General features: G+C 45.3%; 1 protein-coding gene across 1 annotated transcript in view; it reads left to right on the top strand.

The window, feature by feature from the left end:
- Positions 1–4,894: 4,894 nt before the first annotated feature.
- LOC142749807 (programmed cell death protein 7-like) overlaps positions 4,895–24,662 on the top strand; it is a 31,441-nt gene continuing 11,673 nt past the window's right edge. The window contains exons 1-4 of the mRNA XM_075858278.1: positions 4,895–7,054; positions 8,579–8,708; positions 13,901–14,137; positions 17,676–17,787. Coding sequence (XP_075714393.1) covers positions 8,657–8,708; positions 13,901–14,137; positions 17,676–17,787 — 401 coding nt within the window. The 5' untranslated portion in view covers positions 4,895–7,054; positions 8,579–8,656. The remainder of the gene's footprint in view (positions 7,055–8,578; positions 8,709–13,900; positions 14,138–17,675; positions 17,788–24,662) is intronic.

Genomic DNA, 24,662 nt, shown 5'->3' with positions numbered 1-24,662 from the left:
CAGTTTCTGAGCCGGTGCCAAACATTTGACGTACATGTACGGCATTTTGCGGGAAGTCAATGCTTTCCATGACGTACATGTACGGCAAATGTCGGGAAGGGGTTAAACATTGTTTATGTTGTCCTAGTTACATTTAATCCTAAATAATAAAAGTTATTTTTTAACATATACCTATTACTATAGCCGGCTGGAAATAAAGGCACTTCTCTCTCTTTTGCTTAACCGCAAATTTGTATTGTTTTGTGACATTTCAATGCCTGCCAGCCTGCTGGGTCTCCCCTTATCTCTTACCTCCTTCTCTCTATCCAGCACTTAACTCTTTCAGCACCCTTTACAGTGACTACCGTTGGACAGTGATTACTATGCGAGGCGCTCGGAAACGGAAACACGGAAGTGTACACACGGGAACCACACTCATCAGATAACGGACACACGGATCCGTGAAAAACGGTGATGGAAGTGTGCATGAGGCCTTAGGAAAGTCATGTGATCGGATTTCCTAGGTGTTTTCCTATCTTACATGTGCTGCCTATTAGTTTCGGAGACCAATTAACTTGAATGGTGGCATAGATCTATAAAAATGGACAAGGATAGGACGTGATCTATAATTTGTGAAACTGAACAATGGATCTGTAAAAAAACGTGATGTGTGCATAGCCCATAGAAATGAAGGGGTTGGTGTGCAAAAAAATCCGGATAGCACACTGACGAAAAACGCGGCTGTGTGCATGAGCCCTGAGGGTATGTTCAGGAGAAAACAGCTCCGGAATTTCAGACGTAATGGCATGTGCAGGCGTTTTTCGCTGCGTCCATTACGGACGTAATTGGAGCTGTTTTTCTATGGTCTCAATGGAAAACGGCTCCAATTACGTCTCAAGAAGTGACAGGAACTTCTTTGACGCGGGCATCTTTTTTACGCGCCGTATTTTGACAGCAGCGCGTAAAAAAAATTACCGTCGGCACAGAACATTGTAAAACCCATTCAAATGAATGGGCAGATGTTTGCCTACGCTTTAAAGCCGTATTTTCGGACGTAATTCGAGGCTAAAACGCCTGAATTACGTCCGTAAATAGGGTGTGTGAACCCAGCCTTAGGGTATGTTCACACACACTAATTACGGACGAAATTTGGGCGTTTTTGCCCCGAATTACGTCCGAAAAAAGTGCCTCGATAGCGTTGACAAACATCTGCCCATTGAAAGCAATGGGCTGACGTTTGTCTGTTCACACGAGGCGTATATTTACGCGCCGCTGTCAAATGACGGCGCGTAAATAGACGCCCGCGTCAAAGAAGTGACCTGTCACTTCTTTGGGCGTAATTGGAGCCGTTATTCATTGACTCCAATGAAAAGCAGAACAAATTACGTCCGTAATGGACGCGGCGTTCAAGCGCCTGCACATGCCATTACGGCTGAAATTACGGGGATGTTTCCTCCTGAAAACATCCCCGTAATTTCAGCCGTTATGGACGCTGTCGTGTGAACATACCCTAAGTGTGAGGCTGCTTTTCAATTCGTTTTAGCCTATGAGATTAATTGATGAATTAAAGAGCGTTTCCTTAGACCAAAGTGTTTCTGGGTAAATCAGCAAGTGGCAGAAATATCCACCTTCAGATTTTACAGCGAATTCCCGGCACACTGCATGCTGCGGACTTCACCCCTCTACATTTAAAAGAGGTGAACATTGACATGCTGAGGATTCTAAAATACACTCCGCAGGTCAATTTCTGTGGATAAACTTTGCAGCATGTAGATGAGCTTTGTTTAAATGTCATATAACATGGCTGGCCCTGTAATCCGCTGCAGATTTATCATGCACAAGTCCGCAGCGTTTCTGCTCTGTGTGAATCTGTCCTTACCAGGGCCCAGGTGCTTTTCCTGGCTACATACTGCAGCGCCGTAGGCTCTCTGTGCTTCCATACATCAATGCAGTAGCAGATTAAGTGTACCATGGGCCCCGGGCTGTTGACACAACTTGGGCCCCCTCCTTCCCCCTCAGACGCAATTCAACCCCCCAAGCCGCTGACACTGTACCCGTCAGTGCCACTGACCTGACGGATACATGTTTTAGCACTAGATACAGCTGCTCTGTATTCAGGATATAAAGCAGTTGTATCTCAAAAAGTAAAAATCATTTTTAATAAAAAAAAGTATTTAGAAAGCTGCACCAAACACACTGATAGACTGTTTTATTTAAAAAAAAAATAAAAAATAATAATAATAAAAAAAATGATAACACCTCTCTTTAAAGTGTAACTAAACTTTTAACATGTTATAGTGATATGTCAGAACTTTTAATCGGTGGGAGGTTCGAGCACTGAGACCCCCACCGATCGCTAAAGTGAGGAGGCATGATTGAATGCTGCGCCGCTTCGCTACTGATCGGCATTTGTCAGAGTGGTGTACGTCCGTACACCGCTTGCTCGGCTTTCTGAGAAAAGCAGATCAGAAACTAAGTGGCACAGCGGTCACCTGTCATCTCAGTGCTCGGACCACCACCAATCAAAACTTCTGACATGTCATTATGATATGTCAGACGTTTTTTAGAAGTTTATTTCCACTTTAAAGGGGTTTTCCCGAGAGGGAAATTTATGACATATCCTGTGGATCCTGTCAGATAGGTGCAGTTCCCAGAGGTGGGACTCACATCTATCTCTAAAATCGGGCCCCCTAAACCCTGTTCTACCTCTTTCTGCTATCGCTGCCTCTCGGCCACTTCCTGACCATGAACTTTCCGTAACTCATAGTAGTGAATGGCAGTTAGGGAAGCAGCGTAGAATGCGAGCACGCTGTTTCCGTAACTACCATTCAGCTGTATGGGACTTACGGAAACAGTGTACCAGAACCAAGCTCAGCACATAAATACAATACCAGAACCAAGCTGAGTACATATATACAGTACCACAACCAAGCTCAGTACATATATACAGCACTAGAACAAAGCTCACTACATATATACAACACCAGAACCAATCTCAGTACAAATATACAGCCCCAGAACCAATCTCAGTACATAAATACAGCCCCAGAACCAAGCTCAGTACATAAATTAAGCCCCAGAACCGAGCCAAGTACATATATACATCCCCAGAACCAAGCTCAGTACATAAATACAGCACCAGCACAAATATAGCTCAATTTAGTGCAACCCCTGCTGTATAGTTTTGTATGGATAAAACTACAGCTCCCAGCATGGCCCAAACAATGGTAACGATATGCTGTGAGTTGCTGTTTCCCCCCAAAAAATATCATACCACCCATCATCTCGCTGCAGATCATACAGTGACTACAGTACTGATTAGAGGTAGAATAAAAATTTTCATTAAGTGACTTACCGGTGACTTCATTTCAGATTCTGGTTCTTCTTTTTTCTTCTCCATCCGGTCCAGACCTCTATGACTTCTCCTGGCCACGACCCATTTCTTCCGCTCAGATGTCTTGGGCTTCTCACTTTTCAAACATTTCTGCATCTATAAACAAAGATAAAGTTATCATGGTGCCGCACAATACGTCCCTATATATAATATTACCATACACTGCACCTCTAATTATAATAACGCCATACACTGTGTCCCTGATTATAATAGCACCATACACTGTGACCCACACACATACATAGTGCTCCCTGTAGATAGTGCCGCCATAGTGCCCCCTGTAGATAGTGCCCCACATATAGCCCCCTGAAGATAGCGCTCTAGATATAGCTACCCCTGTATATAGTGCCCTACATATAGTCCCCCTGTAGATTGTGTCCCACATAAAGCCTCCCCTGTAGATTTTGCCCCACATATAGCCCCCTGTAGATTGCGCTCTACATATAGCGCACCCTGTATATAGTGCCCTACATATAGTCCCCCTGTAGATTGTGTCCCACAAAAAGCCCCCTGTAGATGGTGTCCCACATAAAGCCTCCCCTGTAAATTGTGTCCCACATAAAGCCTGCCCTGTAGATTGTGCCCCAGATACAGACCCCCCTCCTGTATATAATGCCGTCCACACTTTTTAGTTGAAAACAAAATTTACATACTCACCGTGATCCCGTTCCCACACCGTCCTGTGTCAATGCAGGCCTGCTCTCTTCTGAGCATGTCTGCTGGGGCTGAGCGACGCCATCGCGCCGCTTGTGTCGTTAAAAGGCGCAGATTGGCAGGGCAGAATGACTTCCCACGCCCATCAGCGCCTTTCAACAAGTTAAAAGGCGCTGATTGGTGGGACATCTCATTCTGCCCTGCCAATCAGGGTCATTGTAAGGTGCTGAATGGTCGGGCACGGAACGTACCCGGCCATTCAGTTAATATGCATGTAATTGTACCTGCGTTCTATAGACGCAGGTAGAATTAGTGCAGGACGGGATGGCGGCGGCTGGTTTCAGTTGCGCCGCCGCCCCCTCATAAAGGCAGCAGGGTGGACGGTGCGGCCTTATTCACTCTCAGCCCGCCCCTTCTCCCCATTAGCGGCGCTAGCGCGCTGCAATGTAGCTTTTTTAAAATTATGTGCGGTTCGGGGGGCCATGGGATCCGGGCGGCCATGGGAGCCGTGGGCCCCGGGCGGCCGCCGGAACTGCTCATATGATAATCCGCCACTGCATCAATGTATTGAAATATTCTCCCCTAGAAGTAAGATCGGTCTTAGTTCAGGATGTGCACCAGGCCTGGTATTGATGCTACCTGTTCTTTCACCCACGTTGAGTAAAATAAGGAATAAAAGTGAGTTAATATTATGCAGTATGAAGCAGGTAAAGCACATTTTAAGATTACAGTAGAGTCACCGGGAATGCAACACTGGTGGTCACACAATGCATCGCTATTCGCTCGCAGTAACACGAGCCGCTGGTGATGTTTCCTCCTATCCGGAAGGTGTCGCTATTGCAAATCCCCTTAAGGCTTCGGATGTACTTGGTTTCGCTATCTTCCTTGTTGTCATGGAGAGAAGGCCGCGGCCGGCAGAAAATGGGACGCGGGATAGACCGAGCTTTGCTAACCACCCGCTGCCGCTACAACCGAGGTTCAGTCATGAGGGGCCGCAGCATAGAGGGGCGCTCCCCCGTGTATTCTATCCGGACGGCGGCGCAGAGCTGACAGGGAGACTAGGTCGCCTCATGAAGTCGGGTGGCCTGGTTTTTTGCCACAGGATGGCTCGGAGCAGAGGGAGGGCCACTTAGATTTTACACAGCATGAGTATCACGGTCATGAGCCGCAACAACGTGGAGGTCCCCGGGGTATATCGCAGCATGGACCTCTGCGGCCACAACTATTCCCACATGGAGGTACGAGGCCTGGCATACCTCACCATGGTCCTCTGCAGCCAGCCATTATACGGAACGATGGCTCCCTCCCAGACACTTCACAGCAAAGGGCACCCGAGCTACTACAGGGTGCGATACAATATAATGCCACTCCACAGTCGCTTCATGCTCAGACTCCAGAGGCCGCCTTCCAAGGGAGACCCCATCAAATGAGACCTGCTGATAGAGCTGAGACCTCTGCTATGTCTCATCAGGGAAGTTCGCGAGAGAATGTATCTGACCACAGAGGAGAAAGTCAAGACGTGGCTCAGCGGCGAAACAGCCACGAAAATATATACTACCAGTCAGGAGAGTGACAGTCTAGTATACAGGACCGTGAAGGGGACCACAAAAATATATACTACCAGTCAGGAGAGCGACAGTCTAGTATACAGCACCGTGAAGGGGACCACAAAAATATATACTACCAGCCAGGAGAGCGACAGTCTAGTATACAGGACCGTGAAGGGGTCCAACATATATCCAGTGACGCTATGTACTCAGAAAGGCCACCGCCTAGGAGTGAGCATGGCGCTTATCAGCCCGACTTATTCCATCACGGTGGTCCGAGCAGTTCTACAGGTCCTAATCCAGCAATATCTCCGTACTCTGGTATGGCAAAGCAATGTGATTCCCGATCAAGTGGTCCTCTTAGTGGCCCCCAGCCTGCAGGTTTCCATCATGACCTCCCCCACAACAGAAGTAATCTGCAACACACATACCAAGATGAAGGGGCCCAACGTGGTATGTCTTGTGCAGATTCCCAGGCCGGGATATATAATCTGAACACCCCAGCAGTGCCTGAGACGTTCAGCTACAGGGCACCATCTCCAGGCCTCCAGCAATACTCCCCACAATTACAGCCCGCACACACACAAAACACTCCTTATATTAATGACCCACAACAAGGCCACTATCATTTACCTCCTCTTCATGGAAGTCTCTCCAATCCTTCATACGCTCTCCACTCGCCGGTAGGTCCTGTTTTTAGTGGATCTCATGAGGAGGGTGATTTGGAGGTCTCCAGGCTCCAGAGACTGGGAAATCATCCACACCATCTTCTCAGCCAGCAGCAGTCTATCATACACCAAGATAGAAGACCAGATCTGGATCCTATTATGCCTACGAGAATGTCTGGTGGTAGACGTTTTGAACTTGATTCTCCTTTTCCTCATAATGAGGTGCCAGATGGGCGAAGAGACCCAAACTTGTTGCTGCATCAAGGTAGCCCATTTTTTTCCGAGCCTACTCCCACCACTCACATTGAGGACCACTTCATGCATTTAGATAGGAAATCTGATATAGATAAAGGTGGGCCTGCAGATAAAGAGGTCTTTGTGCAGTGGCTTTCCAGCTTTTTATCATGTCGCAGAAAGAAACCTCCATCCAAGACTGATGCAGTTCGGGCCTACTCGATAGCAGACGCACGTGGGCTGATACATGGTGCCCTTCGATTGGTGTCACAACTAGATTCCTTGTGCCAGGCCTTGAAAGCAACAAGGAAGGAGAACCACGGACATGTGATTATAAAAAAGCAGCTGATGTACGGGTAGATCTAGAGAGAAGAATGAAGGAGCTGGAGAAGCCTGGATATATCCAGGGTGTAAAGAGGAAACTGGATGGAGTGCGCAGGAAAAGGCTTCGCTGGCAGCGCAGGAGAATAGCAGAAGAGGAGGAAGAAAAGGCAGCAACAGAGCGTTCTGCAGAGAGGGAGGCCGGCATTGACTTGTGGAGAATGCAGTGTATCCAGAAGGTAGAGGAGAAGAAACGGGTGAGTGTCAATCTCTTGCTAAGGCTCTGTTTACATCTGCGCTAGATTTTCCATTAGTCTGTTTCTTGATAGGAACAGAAAAACAGAAGCGCTGGATCTGTCGCATGTCGGACACACATGGCTCCCGGTGGAACACATTACTTTTAATAGGTTCTGTGGCAGTGCCGTCATTGTGTCTGTCGCTTTTGCTGCGCTTTTATGTCAGGCAGAAACAATGGAATCTGTGACCGGCTTCTAACGGAGCCTCGGACACCGATGTGAGCATGGCCTAAGGCTATGTACACACCTGCATTGTGGGTTTCTGTTGTTCTGCTCCGTCAGAGGGAAAACCGAAAGTGACGGTTCTGTTGCACCACGGATACCATCGGCTGATGAAACCCATTGACTTTAATGGGTTCCGTTTGGGTGTCCGTGGTTTTACTGGAGGAAATAGCGCAGCATGCTGCACTATTGTTTCCGGTAATCTGCCAGATGTTCGACGGAGGCCCCTAACTGAACCTCCGACGCAGATGTGAATGAACTAAAAGTACGAACCGTTTCAGTATCTGGTTTAGGGCCCCTTCAGACATTGAGGTGCGGTTTGAACTGCGTTGAGAGAAAAAAAACGCATGCTTTTCTTCTGTGATTTGTGTTTTTTTTTCATGTGCTTGCGTTTTTTTTCATCAACCGCAAAGAAAAATGTATCAGTTTTTATGCAGTTCTTACCAAACCTCAACCGCAACATGTAAATGGACCGTTACTGGAAACAGGGTTTTTTTCTATCACAGCTGAAGCCACAGAATTTTATTTTCATTCACATAATCCAGGAACGGTTTAAGGATATTTTCCTGTTTTGGATGTTTTCTAAGTTTGTCTATTAGGGAATTGTATGTTACGCAATACCCTAATACGTATCTATCCCTCAAATTGCTACCCTTTACATGCCCATTCACATTGCATGTATTCTATGGAAGAAGAGAGTGGTCAATATGCACCTTTGCGCGTTACTATGGTCCCTTTTCTCTCTCCACAAGTGGCGCATGTATTAGAGTATGTTCACACGTGCACGTCCGTTACGGCTGAAATTACTGAGCTGTTTTCAGGAGAAAACCGCTCTTGAATTTCAGACGTAATGGCATGTGCAGGCGTTTTTCGCAGCGTCCATTACGGACGTAATTGGAGCTGTTTTTCTATGGTCTCAATGGAAAACGGCTCCAATTACGTCCCAAGAAGTGACGGGCACTTCTTTGACGCGGGCGTCTTTTTTACGCGCCGTCTTTTGACAGCGGCACGTCAAAAAAAATGACCGTCGGCACAGAACATCGTAAGACCCATTCAAATGAATGGGCAGATGTTTGCCGACGCTTTCTAGCAGTATTTTCGGCCGTAATTCCAGCAAAAAACGCCTGAATTACATCCGTAAATAGTGCTTGTGAACATTCCCTTTTACTGACAGGAAAATCTACCGCTCATGTTCACTGGAATGTTCCTTCAAACTTCCCACAATTGATTTTAGTGTCTTAATCATGTTCTGGCCTTTTACAGGAGCGAGAGCTTAAAGCTACCGCTGACCGTGTGCTTGGGGAGGTGAGGAAGAAGCAAAAAGGGTGAGAAAAATGCTGGATGTCTTTGGAGAAACTGCGGAAGCTGAGAAAAGAAGCTGCTGGAAGAAAAGGTACGAGATGCGTTATTTACCTTCTTCCAGGTATTACTTTATTAACCCCTTCACGACCACCCCACGTAGATTAACGGGCTACAAAGCTGGTCGTTGTGCCTGCAGCCCGTTAATCCACGTGTGCTCCTAACAGAGCACACAGACGCTCCCCGCAGCCCGGCATCTCCCAGTACAGGCTGCTACTAGCAGCCTTAGTACTGGGGGAAAACATCGGGTTGGATCACAGCGGTGATCCGAACCGATTAACCCCTTAATTGCGGCAGTCAATAGTGACCGCCGCATTTAAGTTGTTATAGCAACATCGGCACCCCGCTACGCGATTGCGGGTGCCGATTGTTGCGGGGGGGGGGGGGGCGATTGCTATGGCAACCGGAAGCCTAACAAAGGCTTCCTATCTGCCATTACGTTAGCCGATTAGGCCCCGCCCGGAGGCGGAGCCTGATTGGCTTGCTGTCAGTGAACAACTGACAGTTCTAATACATTGCACTACATGGGTAGTGCAATGTATTAGAACATCAAACAAACAGTTGGACCTTCAAGTCCCCTAGTGGGACTAAAGAAAAGTGTAAAAAAAGTAAAAATAAAAGTTGTAAAAATACAATAAAAGTTTCAAATAATAACACAAAACACAATCGCCCTTTTTCCTTTATCAAGTCATTTATTATTGAAAAAAATAATAAAGCCATACATATTTTGTATCGCTGCGACCGTAACGACCTGAACTATAAAAATATTATGTTATTTATTCCGCACAGTGAACGCCGTAAAAAAAAAACTAAAAAATACTGACATAATTGCTATTTTTTGGTCACTTTGTCTTCCAAAAATTGAAATAAAAAGTGATCAAAAAGTCGCATGTATCCAAAAATGGTACCTATAAAAACTATAACTCGTCTCGCTAAAAATAAGCCCTCATACAGCTCCGTCAACGGAAAAATTAAAACTTTATGGCTCTTACAACATGGCGACAGAAAAAAATCCATTCTCTTTACATAAGTTATTTTATTGTGCAAAAAGTTGTAAAACATAAAAAAGTGCTATAAATTAGGTATCACCGGAATCGGACTGACCCGCAGAATAAAGGTAACATGTAACTTATAACGGTGGTGAACGCTGTATAAAAAGAATTTAAAAAAATAATGTCAGAATTGCTGTTTTTTGGTCACCTTGCCTCCCAAAAAAAAAGGATAACAAGTGATCAAAAAGTCGCATGTACCCCAAAATGGTACCAATAAAAACTACAGCTTGTCCCGCAAAAAAACAGCCCTCATACCACTACGTCTATGAAAAACAAAATTAGTTAAGGCTCCAATAAGGAAATAAAAATATGCAGTTGTGCCGACCCGAGGGGAACATTTCTTCTGTTTCACGTGGCGAATTATCAAGGCCCCTAAAATTAGGGAACCAGGAAGGGGAGGGTCCAAACATATCTGCTGGAAGCGACGGTGCCCGTATTATACCAGGACAACACTTCTCAGCAAAATTCCTCAAACTGCAAAGGTGCGGAGTGTGGACCAAAAGGGGCATAAGAAAGGACGCCATATATCAGTGCGACACCGGCCTGTGCAGAAAGGATTGTGTCACAGCGTAACACACATCTATGGATTATTTTATTGTTTTTGTTTATCCCACTATACCACCTGACTATGCCCCTTATATACTCCGCCCGGCTTACATGTACCCGCACATTATAAACGGAAACACCAGTAAGACTCAATACATAACTACTACAAGCAAAATCCACGCTCCAAAAGCCAAATGGCGCTACCTCCCTTCTGAACCCTACAGTGTGCCCAAACAGCAGTTTACTTCCACATATATGGCATCGCCATACCCGGGAGAACCCTTTTAACAATTTTTGGGGTGTGTGTCTCCAGTGGCACAAGCTGGGCGCCACATATTGGCATATCTATAGAAAAAAATCCCATTATCAGTCTGCAACATCGAGTGCACACCAATTTCTGCCAATCACCTGTGGTGTTAATAAGCTCACTACACCCCTAAGTGAATACCTTGAGGGGTGTAGTTTCCAAAATGGGGTCACTTCTGGGGGGGATCCACTGTTTTGGTCCCACAGGGACTTTGCAAATGCGACATAGCGCCCAGAAACCAATCCAGCAAAATCTGTACTCCAAAAGCCAAATGGCGCTCCTTCCCTTCTGAGCCCTACTCTGTGCCCAAACAGCCGTTTATGACCACATATGTGGTATTGCCATACACAGGAGAAGTTGCTTTACAAATGTTGTGGTGCTTTTTTTCATTTATTTGTTGAGAAAATGAAACATTTTCAGCTAAAACTACGTCTTATTGAAGAAAAAGGATTTTTTTTTATTTTCACTGCCCAATTCTAATAAAATCTATGAAACCCCTGTGGGTTCAAAATGCTCACTACACCCCTAGATGGATTCTTCAAGGGGTGTAGTTTCCTAAATGGAGTCACTTTTTTGGTGTTTTCACTGTTTTCGTCCCTTAGGGGCTTTGCAAATGCGACGTGGTCTCCGCAAACCATTCCTGCTAAATTTGAGCTGCAAAAGCCAAATGGCGCTCTTTCCCTTCTAAGCCCTGCCGTGTGTCCAAACAGCCGTTTATTACCACATGTGGGGTATTGTTTTACTCTGGAGAAATTGCTTTACAAATGTAGTGGTGCATTTTCTCCTTTTAGTCCTTGTGGAAATTAGAAAAAATTAGCTAAACCTACATTTTCTTTGAAAGAATGTAGATTTTCATTTTCACGGCCTAGTTCCAATAATTTCTCCAAAAAACCGGCGGGGTCAAAATGCTCACTATACCCCTAGATAATTTCCTCAAGGGGTATAGTTTCCGAAATGGGGTCACTTTTGGGGGATTTCCACTGTTTTGGCGCCGCAAGAGCCTTTCAGACCCGACATGGTGCCTAAAATATTTTCTAACAAAAAAGGAGGCCCCAAAATCCTCTAGGTGTTCCTTTGTTTCTGAGGCCGGTGCTTCAGTCAATAAGTGCACTAGGGCCACATGTGGGATATTTCTAAAAACTGCAGAATCTGGGCAATAGATATTGAGTTGCGTTTCTCTGGTAAAACTTTCTGCATTACAAAAAAAATAGATGAAAAATGAATTTTTGCCTTAATTCCTGTGAAACATCTAAAGGGTTAAGAAACTTTCTAAATGCTGTTTTGAATACTTTGAGGGGTGAAGTTTTTAAAATGGGGTGACTTATTGAGGGTTTCTAATATATAAGGCCCTAAATTCCACTTCACAACTGAACTGGTCCCTGTAAAAATAGCCTTTTGAAAGTTTCTTGAAAATGTGAGAAATTGCTGCTAAAGTTCTAAGCCTTGTAACGTCCTAGAAAAATAAAAGGATGTTCAAAAAACAATGCCAATCTAAAGTAGACATATGGGGGATGTTAATTAGCAACAATTTTGTGTGGTATTACCATCTGTCTTACAAGCAGATACATATAATTTTAGAAAAATGCTAATTTTTGCAATTTTTCGCTAAATTTTGGTGTTTTTCACAATTAAATACTTAATGTATCGAGCAAATTTTGCCAGTAACATAAAGTCCAATGTGTCACGAGAAAACAATCTCAGAATCGCTTGGATAGGTAAAAGCATTCCGAAGTTATTACCACATAAAGTGAAACATGTCAGATTTGAAAAAATTGGCTGTGTCCTGAAGGCCAAAACAGGCTGTGTCCTGAAGGGGTTAAGATATAGTAACAATGGATTTTACCTGACGATATTACTTCTCAGGGACCCAGGTCTTGTGATTCTTACAAATGATACTCCCTCTTTGTGAATTATAGGAATCTCTTGTAATTTATTGGTGCAAGTGAAGCTGATGGAAATACCTTTTAACCCCTTAATGACCGCCGATAAGCCTTTTCACGGCGGTCATTAGTGGGCTTTATTCTACAGCGCCGCCATTCCATGGCGCTGCATTAGAATAAAGTAAACAGAGCAGGGAGCCGTCAAATCTCCCTGCTCTCAGCTGCCAGAGGTAGCTGAGGGCTGGGGGCGTCCCTGCTAGACCGGGTGAGATCGATATTAGTATCGATCTCACCCGTTTAACCCTTCAGATGCGGTGCTGAATAGCGTGCACCGCATCTGAGTGGTTTTGGAGAGGGGGAGGGAGCTCCCTCTCTCTCCCACTGATAAGATCGCCGAGTGTCTGTGTCTCCGATGGCAGCCGTGGGCCTAATAAAGGCCCCCAGGTCTGCCCGTAGTAAATGCCTGCTAAGTCATGCCGGTATTATAATAGCGATCGGAGGATCGCATAGTGAAGTCCCCTAGTGGGACTAGTATAAAAGTAAAATAAGTTGAATAAAGGTAATAAAAAAATGAAAAACCCACTTTTTCCCCTTACAAAATGCTTTACTATTAAAAAAAACACAATGAAGCAAAAAAGTTACACATTTGTTATCGCCGCGTCCGTAACGACCCCCAACTATAAAGCTGTTACATTATTTAACCCGCACGGTGAACGCCGTAAAAAAATAAAATAAAAAACAATGGAAAAATTGCTGTTTTCTGTTAATCCTGACTTTAAAAAAATGTGATAAAAAGTGATCAAAAAGTCGCATCTACTCCAAAATGGTACCAATAAAAACTACAAGTTGTCCCGCAACAAAAAAGCCCTCATACAACTGCGTCGGCGGAACAATAAAACCGTTATGGCTCTTCAGATATGGAGACGCAAGAACAAATAAGTTTGAAAAAGAAGTGTTTTTACTGTGTAAGTAGTAAAACATACAAAATCTATACAAATTTGGTATCTTTGCAATTGTAACAACCCGTTGAATAAAGTTGTGGTGTTGTTTATACCACACGGTAAACAACGTAGATTTAGGGCGCAAAAAAGAGTGGTGAAATTTCAGGTTTTCTTCTATCCACCCCCCAAAAAAGTTAATAAAAGTTAATGAATAAATTATATCTACCCCAAAATGGTGCTATTAAAAAGTACAACTTGTCCCGCAAAAAACAAGATCTTGTACAGATGTGTCGACGCAAAAATAAAAAAGTTATAGCTCTGCGAATGTGACAATGGAAAAATGTAAAAAATGGCCTGGTCATTAGGGCCCAGAATGCAAGCAGTGGGAAGGGGTTAAATATTCAATGTGATGATTACATTGGGTAACTCTTAGATCAAGTGCTGTGTTTGCCAGTGAGAATCTTTTATTACAACTAATCATTAACCTGTTTTGTTTTCAGGCGTCTGTCCACCACTGTCTGCTGAAGAAACATTCACAAATCACATAATAAGGCTTCGATCAATGGTGCACAAGCGTAGTGCATTATATGACGCAGAAGAGAAGACCCTGAGGGTCATACTGGAGGGAGAGCAAGAGGAGGAGCGGCAGAGAGAAAAGGATAAGAGACTGAAAAAGGAAAAGGAGAAAACATTGCAGAAGCAGCGAGAATTAGACTCCATATTGTTTGGCGACACAGGTTTGTGACAGTTTGGTCTTAAGATGTATTCTTTTAATGAGCGCATCCACCTCATAGATCAGGGGTCTCAAGCACGCCGCCCTTGAGGCTGTCATTTCCGGCCCACGGAACCGCTAGTATAGGCTCTGCCCTGGGACTCTGTGGAATTCCCTGACATCTGCGACATATGGACAGCGATTGTCTAGGGCTTCCCCAGAGCTGGACAGTGATGTCAGGAGCACAGCTGGAGTCCCAGTAGGAGCGCTACTAGCGCGCTGCCTGGGACTCCTGCTCTGGGGTTGCCCATGACATCTCTGTCCATATGTGAACAGTGATGTCAGGATCAGAGCTGGAATCCCAGGCGGAGTGCTAGAAGCGGCTCTACTGCAGAACTTCAGCTCTGGGCAAGCCCCTGACATAACTGTCCATATATGGACACTGATGTCTGTGGATTCCCCAGAGTTCCAGAGCAGAGCCTATACTAGTGCTCTGCTCTGGGACACAGGCTCTGGGGTTGCCCCAGGCATCACATACCGGTCCAGGAGGATCTCCTGACGTCACTGTGTATGGACAGTGACGTCCGGGGCTCCTCCAGTAGAGAAATCCCTGGCCAAAGCGTCAGCAACGCTCTGGCTGGGGAATCCACTCCTAGAGGGAGCCCCAATGGAGCTATCTACTGATGGGGGGTGGTGTGGCGGCATCTGCAGAGGGCACTGTGGCGGCATCTTTTTCCTGATCATCACATGACCTCCGACGTCACGTTTTCAGCCTCCTCCACTGTCGTGGCGTATACCTATCAGGTGGTCTCGGACCAGAGAGACCTCGGATGGTATACGACACGTCACTGATGACGTGTCGTTTCTGTGGGTGCTTGTTTAGTGCCCGTCCAGCCTATGTAGTTGTTCATTGTGAGCGCGCCTGTGCGTGTTCACAGTGATTTTGGACGGCACCTGCATATGACTATCCCGGTCTAGGTATAATTTCTGCACCGGCACATTTATTTGTTTTAAAACTACATACACTGCCAAAGCCTACACATAGCGGAGGGGACGTAAGTGGAGAGAGACAGGAGATAGAAGAGGGTTGATGAGGGTTAGGGTAGACAGGAAGAGGTTTATAAACTTGAAAAGGGAAAGAAATGTAAAATGTGTGTAAACATAATGGGGGGATAACATTTGCTTTTCATCCTGGAAGAATGTCAGCAAGGAAACACAAGTACAGGGACGGATGTCAGCGGGGGCGAGCAAGGACAGCACACAGGGCCGCACCTGCCATTAGGCGAGGTGAGGCAGCGGCGCCACCGAGCTAAAAACGGGGGGCGGCATATTGTGGCAGGGCCAGGGGGGATGCGTGGGGAAGGCAGGGGAGAGTACTTTACCTAGCAGACGTGCAGCACGATAGGCGCACGTATGCTAGTACACTCCCCCTCTGTGACGCTGCACGCGCCGCGAGAGAGGAGCATAGGGAACCTGGAGGACTGCGGGAGGAGCGGCCGAACGCTCTCTCCTGAAGAAAAGAAAAGCAGCTTGTAAGTAATGAGTTGAGGACAGGAGGCTGAGTCGTTGATAAAGACTAGAGCGGCAGAGTGCCAATTACTGCGCTCAGCCTCCTGCCCTCACTAATTTAAAAGTGATGGGCTGCTACCATACTGACAAGAGGGGGGCATCTGACTGACTGCATTGGGCAGCCTTAGAGGTGTGCGACATGGTGCTGCATCCTCCCACCATGTAGGGGGCGCAACTGTGCAGGCCGTGCTTTGGACTCTATATTCTCTGCTCCTCGTTACACACACTGAGGAAGCAGAGGAAGCAAGTGCAGAGCCGAGGAGGAAGCTCCGCCCACAGCCTGACCTGCAAGAAACCTGTGCAGCTGGAGAGATGGTAAGTTCCTGTGAGTGTGTGTGTATATATGTATACATGCCTTGTGTCTGACTGTCTGTCTATGTGTGTGTATATATGTGTCTCTATATGTATACATGCTGTGTGTGTGTGTGTGTGTGTGTGTATATATATATATATATATATATATATATATATGTGTCTGTATATGCATACATGCCTTGTGTCTGTCTGTATGTGTGTGTGTATATATGTGTCTGTATATGTATACATGCCTTGGGTCCGTCTATGTGTGTATATATGTGTTGGTATGTGTATACATGCCTTGCGTGTGTGTGTGTGTGTGTGTGTATATGTATACATGCATTCTGTCTGTCTGTATATGTGTCTGTATATGTATACATGCCTTGGGTCCGTCTATGTGTGTATATATGTGTTGGTATGTGTATACATGCCTTGTGTCTGTGTGTGTGTGTGTGTGTGTGTGTGTGAATATGTGTCTGTATATGTATACATGCATTCTGTCTGTCTGTATATGTGTGTGTGTGTGTGTGTGTGTGTGTGTATATATGTGTCTGTATATGTATACATGCATTCTGTCTGCCTGTATGTGTGTGTGTGTGTGTGTGTGTGTGTGTATATATATGTGTCTGTATATGTTAACATGCTGTGTGTGTGTGTGTATGTATATATATATATATATATATATGTGTGTATATTTGCCAGTATTTGTAGAGGGCAGCAATAGAGTCCCCCGCACAGTGCGCCATCCAACCTAAGGCCGGCCGGTAATATAATTTTAAAAAAAACAAAGACATAAGAAAACATTTTTTATTGAAATAAAAACTCCCCCGCACAACCCTCTTTCACCATTTTATTAAAAAAAAAAAACGTACATTATCGAATTAGTCCAACTAATCTATGACTAAGGCTGGGTTCACACGACCTATTTTCAGGCGTAAACGAGGCGTATTATGCCTCGATTTACGCCTTAAAATACGGCTCCAATACGTCGGCAAACATCTGCCCATTCATTTGAATGGGTTTGCCGACGTACTGTGCCAACGACCTGTAATTTACGTGTCGTCGTTTGACAGCTGTCAAACGACGACGCGTAAAATGACTGCCTCGTCAAAGAAGTGCAGGACACTTCTTTGGACGTTTTTGGAGGCGTTTTCTCATAGACTCCAATGAAAACATCTCCAAAAACGGACGGTTAAAACGCCGTGAAAACGCAGCAAAAAACGCGAGTTGCTCAAAAAACGTCTGAAAATCAGGGGCTGTTTTCCCTTGATAACAGCTCCGTATTTTCAGACGTTTTTGGTCACTACGTGTGCACATACCCTTAGTCTAAATGGTCCAGCCGAACATAGCAAAAAAATAAAAGTTAGCAGTATTACAAATATAAAACCTATATTTTTTTCTCCCCTGCGCCACAATAGAAACTAGAGGTCAAGGAAAAATAATTTCCCTTCATGTAACTCTGCTTCCTGTCAACTGAAAAGTAACCGCCAGAGGGAAAAAATGTTTCCCCATTGTGGAGTACAAGAAAGTCTAATTCCCAGGTGGGGCTTTCTTGTACTCATCGGGGAAACATTTTTCCTTCTGACAGATGATTTTTCCGTTAACAGGTGACAGAGTTCAATAGGGGTGGTGTTAGGGGGAGGAGGGGGGAAAATATGGTCTGTTCACAGTTTGTGTTTTTTCCACCCCTGCCCTAGATTTCAATCCTATATCCGCCCCTGTGTGCAGAATATCACAAGTTCACAACAGAGCTTGCAGCGGAGAAGCGCACGCCCCTGCGGACCACGATACAGAGAGCGCGTCTAACGAGTGAGTATGGCAACTCTGCACCTCTCCTCAGCCTCCACATGTTATTGGATGAGAGGAGGAGAAGGGCGGACTGTGGCTGATAAACTACTGGTATATATTTATATGTGCGGTATATTCACTGCTGCTATATATGGATCTGTGCGGTGTATATTCACTGCTGGTACATATTTATTTATAGGTTGTGCGCGGTTTATTTTTTGCTTTGCTACTGTTCCATATGCCTTTTTTTCTAAATATACATTTTTGCCCCTTGCAGTTAAAGGGGTTGTTCCAAGATTAAATGTTATCCCCTGTCTACAGGACATAACATGCTGATCGGTGGGGGTCCAACTACTGGGACCCCCACTGATAACTGGAACGGTGGTCCCTTGTACCCCTGAGTAACTGGAGCAGCAGGGTGTATGCTTAACCTGCAGCGTCATTAACTCAGGGGTACGAGGGACCCCCACTGATCAGCATGTTATCTCCTATCCTGTAGAGAGGGGATAACATTTAATCTTGGGACAACCCCTTTAAGACCTGAACATGCAGTGAATAGTTTTCAGATTATATTACTGGCTCGATGATCACATTCATTCCTAGTCTGGTCTGAGCAGTTTCGGTTTACAAATATTACGGATTGGTAGTACAGATCCAACAGACGTGGACAGAAAGCAAGTGCCGCATGTGTTACTATACTGACTGTAAAGTGCCGCATGTGTTACTATACTGACTGTAAAGTGCCGCATGTGTTACTATACTGACTGTAAAAAGCAGCGTGCGTTACTATACTGACTGTAAAGAGCAGCGTGTGTTACTATACTGACTGTAAAGTGCAGCATGCGTTACTATACTGACTGTAAAGAGCAGCATGTGTTACTATACTGACTGTAAAGAGCAGCATGTGTTACTATACTGACTGTAAAGAGCAGCATGTTACCATACTGACTGTAAAGAGCAGCGTGTGTTACTATACTGACTGTAAAGTGCAGCATGTGTTACGATACTGACTGTAAAGAGCAGCATGTGTTACTATACTGACTGTAAAGAGCAGCATGTGTTACTATACTGACTGTAAAGAGCAGCATGTGTTACTATGCTGACTAAAGTGCAGCGTGCGTTACTATACTGACTGTAAAGAGCAGCGTGCGTTACTATACTGACTGTAAAGTGCCGCATGTGTTACTATGCTGACTAAAGTGCAGCGTGCGTTACTATACTGACTGTAAAGAGCAGCATGTGTTACTATACTGACTGTAAAGTGCCGCATGTGTTACTATACTGACTGTAAAAAGCAGCGTGCGTTACTATACTGACTGTAAAGAGCAGCGTGTGTTACTATACTGACTGTAAAGTGCAGCATGCGTTACTATACTGACTGTAAAGAGCAGCATGTGTTACTATACTGACTGTAAAGAGCAGCATGTGTTACTATACTGACTGTAAAGAGCAGCATGTTACCATACTGACTGTAAAGAGCAGCGTGTGTTACTATACTGACTGTAAAGAGCAGCATGTGTTACTATACTGACTGTAAAGAGCAGCATGTGTTACTATGCTGACTAAAGTGCAGCGTGCGTTACTATACTGACTGTAAAGAGCAGCGTGCGTTACTATACTGACTGTAAAGTGCCGCATGTGTTACTATACTGACTGTAAAGTGCAGCATGTGTTACTATACTGACTGTAAAGTGCAGCATGTGTTACTATACTGACTGTAAAAAGCAGCGTGCGTTACTATACTGACTGTAAAGAGCAGCGTGTGTTACTATACTGACTGTAAAGTGCAGCATGCGTTACTATACTGACTGTAAAGAGCAGCATGTGTTACTATACTGACTGTAAAGAGCAGCATGTGTTACTATACTGACTGTAAAGAGCAGCATGTTACCATACTGACTGTAAAGAGCAGCGTGCGTTACTATACTGACTGTAAAGAGCAGCATGTGTTACTATACTGACTGTAAAGAGCAGCATGTGTTACTATACTGACTGTAAAGAGCAGCATGTTACCATACTGACTGTAAAGTGCAGCATGTGTTACTATACTGACTGTAAAGAGCAGCATGTGTTACTATACTGACTGTAAAGAGCAGCATGTGTTACTATGCTGACTGTAAAGAGCAGCATGTGTTACTATCACTGGCGTAGCTATAGGGGTCGCTACGGTCGCAATTGCGACCGGGCCCCGAAGCCAGGGGGGCCCACGGCCCCCCGCACCACATCAATAAAAAGTTACTATAGTAACTCGGGCCGCGGGCCCCTGTTACTATAGTAACATACTTTACTTACCTTCCTGGTTCCGGATCGCAGCGGAGGTCCTGACGTCAAGCGCTGTGCGCAGCGCACCGCATCGAGACTACAGAACTCCCGCCGCGGCCGAAGAGGAAGGTAAGGTTAGCCCTGACTGGCGGGGTCCGACTCCCGGGACCCGCCAATCAGCTGTTTTGAAGGGGCCGCAGCACTCGTACGAGAGCTGCTCCCCTTCATTCCTGTCACTTCATTCCGGTCACACTGTGAATCGGTGTCGGCGATTCACAGTGTGGGCGAGTAGTGAAATGAAGGGGAAGCAGCTCTCGTACGAGTGCTGCGGCCCCTTCAAAACAGCTGATTTGCGGGTCCCGGGCGACACATCAGCTATTGATGGCCTATCCTGTGGATAGGCCATCAATGTTTAGGGACTGCACAACCCCGAAGCCTACGATGTAGCAGGCTTAGGGGGCCCATGAGACAGGATCACAGATTGTGTGATCCTGTCTGCTGGGCCCTGTATCTAAGCCAATCACATGGTAGGCTTAGATACATGGCCCATGCGTGATCCTGTCTGCTGGGCCCTGTATCTAAGCCAATCACATGGTAGGCTTAGATACATGGCCCATGCGTGATCCTGTCTGCTGGGCCCTGTATCTAAGCCTACCACACTGTAGGTTTAGATACAGGGCCCCAGCACACAGTAATCTTATACTGTATAAGATTACTGTCTGCTGGACCCTGTATCTAAGCCTACCTTGTGGTAGGCTTAGATACAGGGTCCCACAGACAGTATCACACATGGCCCCTGTATCTAAGCCTTAGGGTATGTGCACAGACACTAATTACGTCTGTAATTGACGGACGTATTTCGGCCGCAAGTACCGGACCGAACACAGTGCAGGGAGCCGGGCTCCTAGCATTATAGTGATGTACGATGCTAGGAGTCCCTGCCTCGCTGCAGGACAACTGTCCCATACTGTAAACATGTTTTCAGTACGGGACAGTTGTCCGGCAGCGAGGCAGGGACTCCTAGCGTCGTACATAACTATAATGCTAGGAGCCCGGCTCCCTGCACTGTGTTTGGTCCGGTACTTGCAGCCGAAATACGTCCGTCAATTACAGACGTAATTAGTGTGTGTGCACATACCCTAACACATGTGTTACTAATCATTTTTTGTGTGTTTTCTTACAGGTTCGGTCGTTGGACTACGGCGGATTCCAGGACTACTTCGATGACAGCTTTTTTTTTTATTAATAAAATGGTTAATGAGGGTTGTGTGGGTTTTTTTTTTATTTCAATAAAATATTTTTTCTATGTCTTTGTGGTTTTTTTTAAACTATATTACTACCGCCTTAGTAATGGCCGCCGGCTATTGACAGCATACATTGCTAAGGCGGGGCTTAGTGTTAGCGGATGCAGAGGCTAACACTAACCCCCTTTATTACCCCGGTACCCACCGCCACCAGGGGTGCTGGGAAGAGCCGGGTACGATCCAGTACCTGACCATCTGTAGTGATGGTCGGCCACTGGGGTGGCCGCAGGCTGGTATTATCAGGAGGGGAAAGGCCAAAAACAGTGGCCCTTCCCATCCTGGTAATGCTGCCTGCTGCTGCTTTATTGTATCTGGCTGGTTATGAAAATGGGGGGGACCCCACGTCATTTAAAAAAAAAAATATAATAATTGGAAAGAACGATGTCGGGTCCCCCCCAATTTTCATAACCAGCCAGATACAACACAGCAGCAGCTGGCAGCATTACAAGGGTGGGAAGGGCCACTGTTTTTGGCCTTCCCCAGCCTAATACTACCAGCCTGCGTCCACCCCGGTGCCTGCCCGTCACTACAGATGGTCGGGTACTGGTTTGTACCCGGCTCTTCCCAGTACCCCTGGTGGCGGTGGGTACCGGGGTAATAATGGGGGTTAGTGTAGCCTCTGCACTGGCTAACATTAAGCCTCGCCTTAGTAATGGAGGTTGTCAATCAGCCAGCGGCCATTACTAAGGCGGTGATAATAAAGTTTAAAAAGATACAAGCACATAGAAAAAATATTTTATTGAAACAAAAAAACACAACCCACATTAACCATTTTATTGAGAATAAAAAAAACGCTGTCATTGAAGTCCTCGTATCCGAAGTCCAACAACCGAACCTGTAAAAAAAACACAAACACACAAAAATAATCAGTAACACATAAAGAAGCAAAATTATTATTCTTACCTATCCTGGGTCCAGCGCTGGAGCCGCAATGTCAGCGAGCTGGGCCCTGTATCTAATCCTATCATGTGTGATACAGTCTGCTGAGCTGTGTATCTAATCCAATCATGTATGATACTGTCTGCTGGGCCCTATATCTAATCCGATCATGTGTGATACTGTCTGCTGAGCCACTGTATCTAATCCTATCATGTGTGATACTGTCTGCTGAGCCACTGTATCTAATCCTATCATGTGTGGTACTGTCTGCTGAGCCACTGTATCTAATCGTATCATGTGTGGTACTGTCTGCTGAGCCACTGTATCTAATCCTATCATGTGTGATACTGTCTGCTGGGCCACTGTATCTAATCCTATCATGTGTGATACTGTCTGCTGAGCCACTGTATCTAATCCTATCATGTGTGATACTGTCTGCTGAGCCACTGTATCTAATCCTATCATGTGTGATACTGTCTGCTCAGCCACTGTATCTAATCCTATCGATAGTTTATAGGGTCGTAGTGCTATAGATATGCTATGCTGTCTCATATACACACTTTTTTGGGGGGCGGACACATATGTATTGGGGCTATTTCCCGGACATTTTAAGCCCTGAGGGTATGTTCACACGGCAGCGTCTGTTACGGCTGAAATTACTGTGCTGTTTTCAGGAGAAAACAGCACCGTAATTTCAGCCGTAATGGCATGTGCAGGCGTCTTTTGCTGCGTCCATTATGGAAGTAATTGAAGCTGGTTTTCCATGGAGTCCATGGAAAACGGTTCCATTTACGTCTGAAGAAGTGACAGGCACTTTTTTACGCGCTGCCTTTTGACAGCGGCGCGTAAAAAAAAAATGACCGTCGGCACAGAACATCGTAAGACCCATTCAAATGAATGGGCAGATGTTTGCCGACGCTTTTGAGCCGCATTTTCGGACGTAATTCAATGCTAACACGCCCGAATTACGTCCGTAAATAGTGTGTGTGAACCCAGCCTTAGTGACGCCCCGGCTGCTAGTGCTGCATTGTTGGGTCACTTAGGAGACCCAGCGATGCAGCTGAAAGCGGACCGTCGGCCATGAAAAGTTTGCGGGGGGGGGGGGGCCCAGTAAGAATTTTTGCATCGGGGCCCATGAGCCTCTAGCTACGCCCCTGGTTACTATACTGCCTGTAAAGAGCAGCATGTGTTACTATACTGACTGTAAAGAGCAGCATGTGTTACTATACTGACTGTAAAGTGCAGCATGTGTTACTATGCTGACTGTAAAGTGCCGCATGTGTTACTATGCTGACTGTAAAGTGCCGCATGTGTTACTATACTGACTGTAAAGAGCAGCATGTGTTACTATGCTGACTGTAAAGTGCCGCATGTGTTACTATACTGACTGTAAAGTGCAGCATGTGTTACTATACTGACTGTAAAGTGCCGCATGTGTTACTATACTGACTGTAAAGAGCAGCATGTGTTACTATACTGACTGTAAAGAGCAGCATGTGTTACTATACTGACTGTAAAGAGCAGCGTGCGTTACTATACTGACTGTAAAGAGCAACGTGTGTTACTATACTGACTGTAAAGAGCAGCATGTGTTACTATGCTGACTGTAAAGTGCCGCATGTGTTACTATACTGACTGTAAAGAGCAGCATGTGTTACTATACTGACTGTAAAGAGCAGCGTGCGTTACTATACTGACTGTAAAGAGCAACGTGTGTTACTATACTGACTGTAAAGAGCAGCGTGCGTTACTATACTGACTGTAAAGAGCAACGTGCGTTACTATACTGACTGTAAAGTGCCGCATGTGTTCCTATACTGACTGTAAAGAGCAGCATGCGTTACTATACTGACTGTAAAGAGCAGCATGTGTTACTATACTGACTGTAAAGAGCAGCATGTGTTACTATACTGACTGTAAAGAGCAGCATGTGTTACTATACTGACTGTAAAGAGCAGCATGTGTTACTATACTGACTGTAAAGAGCAGCATGCGTTACTATACTGACTGTAAAGTGCAGCATGTGTTACTATACTGACTGTAAAGAGCAGCATGTGTTACTATACTGAATGTAAAGAGCAGCGTGTGTTACTATACTGACTGTAAAGTGCAGCATGTGTTACTATACTGACTGTAAAGTGCCGCATGTGTTACTATACTGACTGTAAAGTGCAGCATGTGTTACTATACTGACTGTAAAGTGCAGCATGTGTTACTATACTGACTGTAAAGTGCAGCATGTGTTACTATACTGACTGTAAAGAGCAGCATGTGTTACTATACTGACTGTAAAGAGCAGCATGTGTTACTATGCTGACTGTAAAGTGCCGCATGTGTTACTATACTGACTGTAAAGAGCAGCATGTGTTACTATACTGACTGTAAAGAGCAGCGTGCGTTACTATACTGACTGTAAAGAGCAACGTGTGTTACTATACTGACTGTAAAGAG

The sequence above is a fragment of the Rhinoderma darwinii genome, chromosome 3, assembly GCF_050947455.1.
Source record: "Rhinoderma darwinii isolate aRhiDar2 chromosome 3, aRhiDar2.hap1, whole genome shotgun sequence".
NCBI lineage: Eukaryota > Metazoa > Chordata > Amphibia > Anura > Rhinodermatidae > Rhinoderma > Rhinoderma darwinii.
This window is presented reverse-complemented; position numbering and strand designations above follow the sequence as displayed.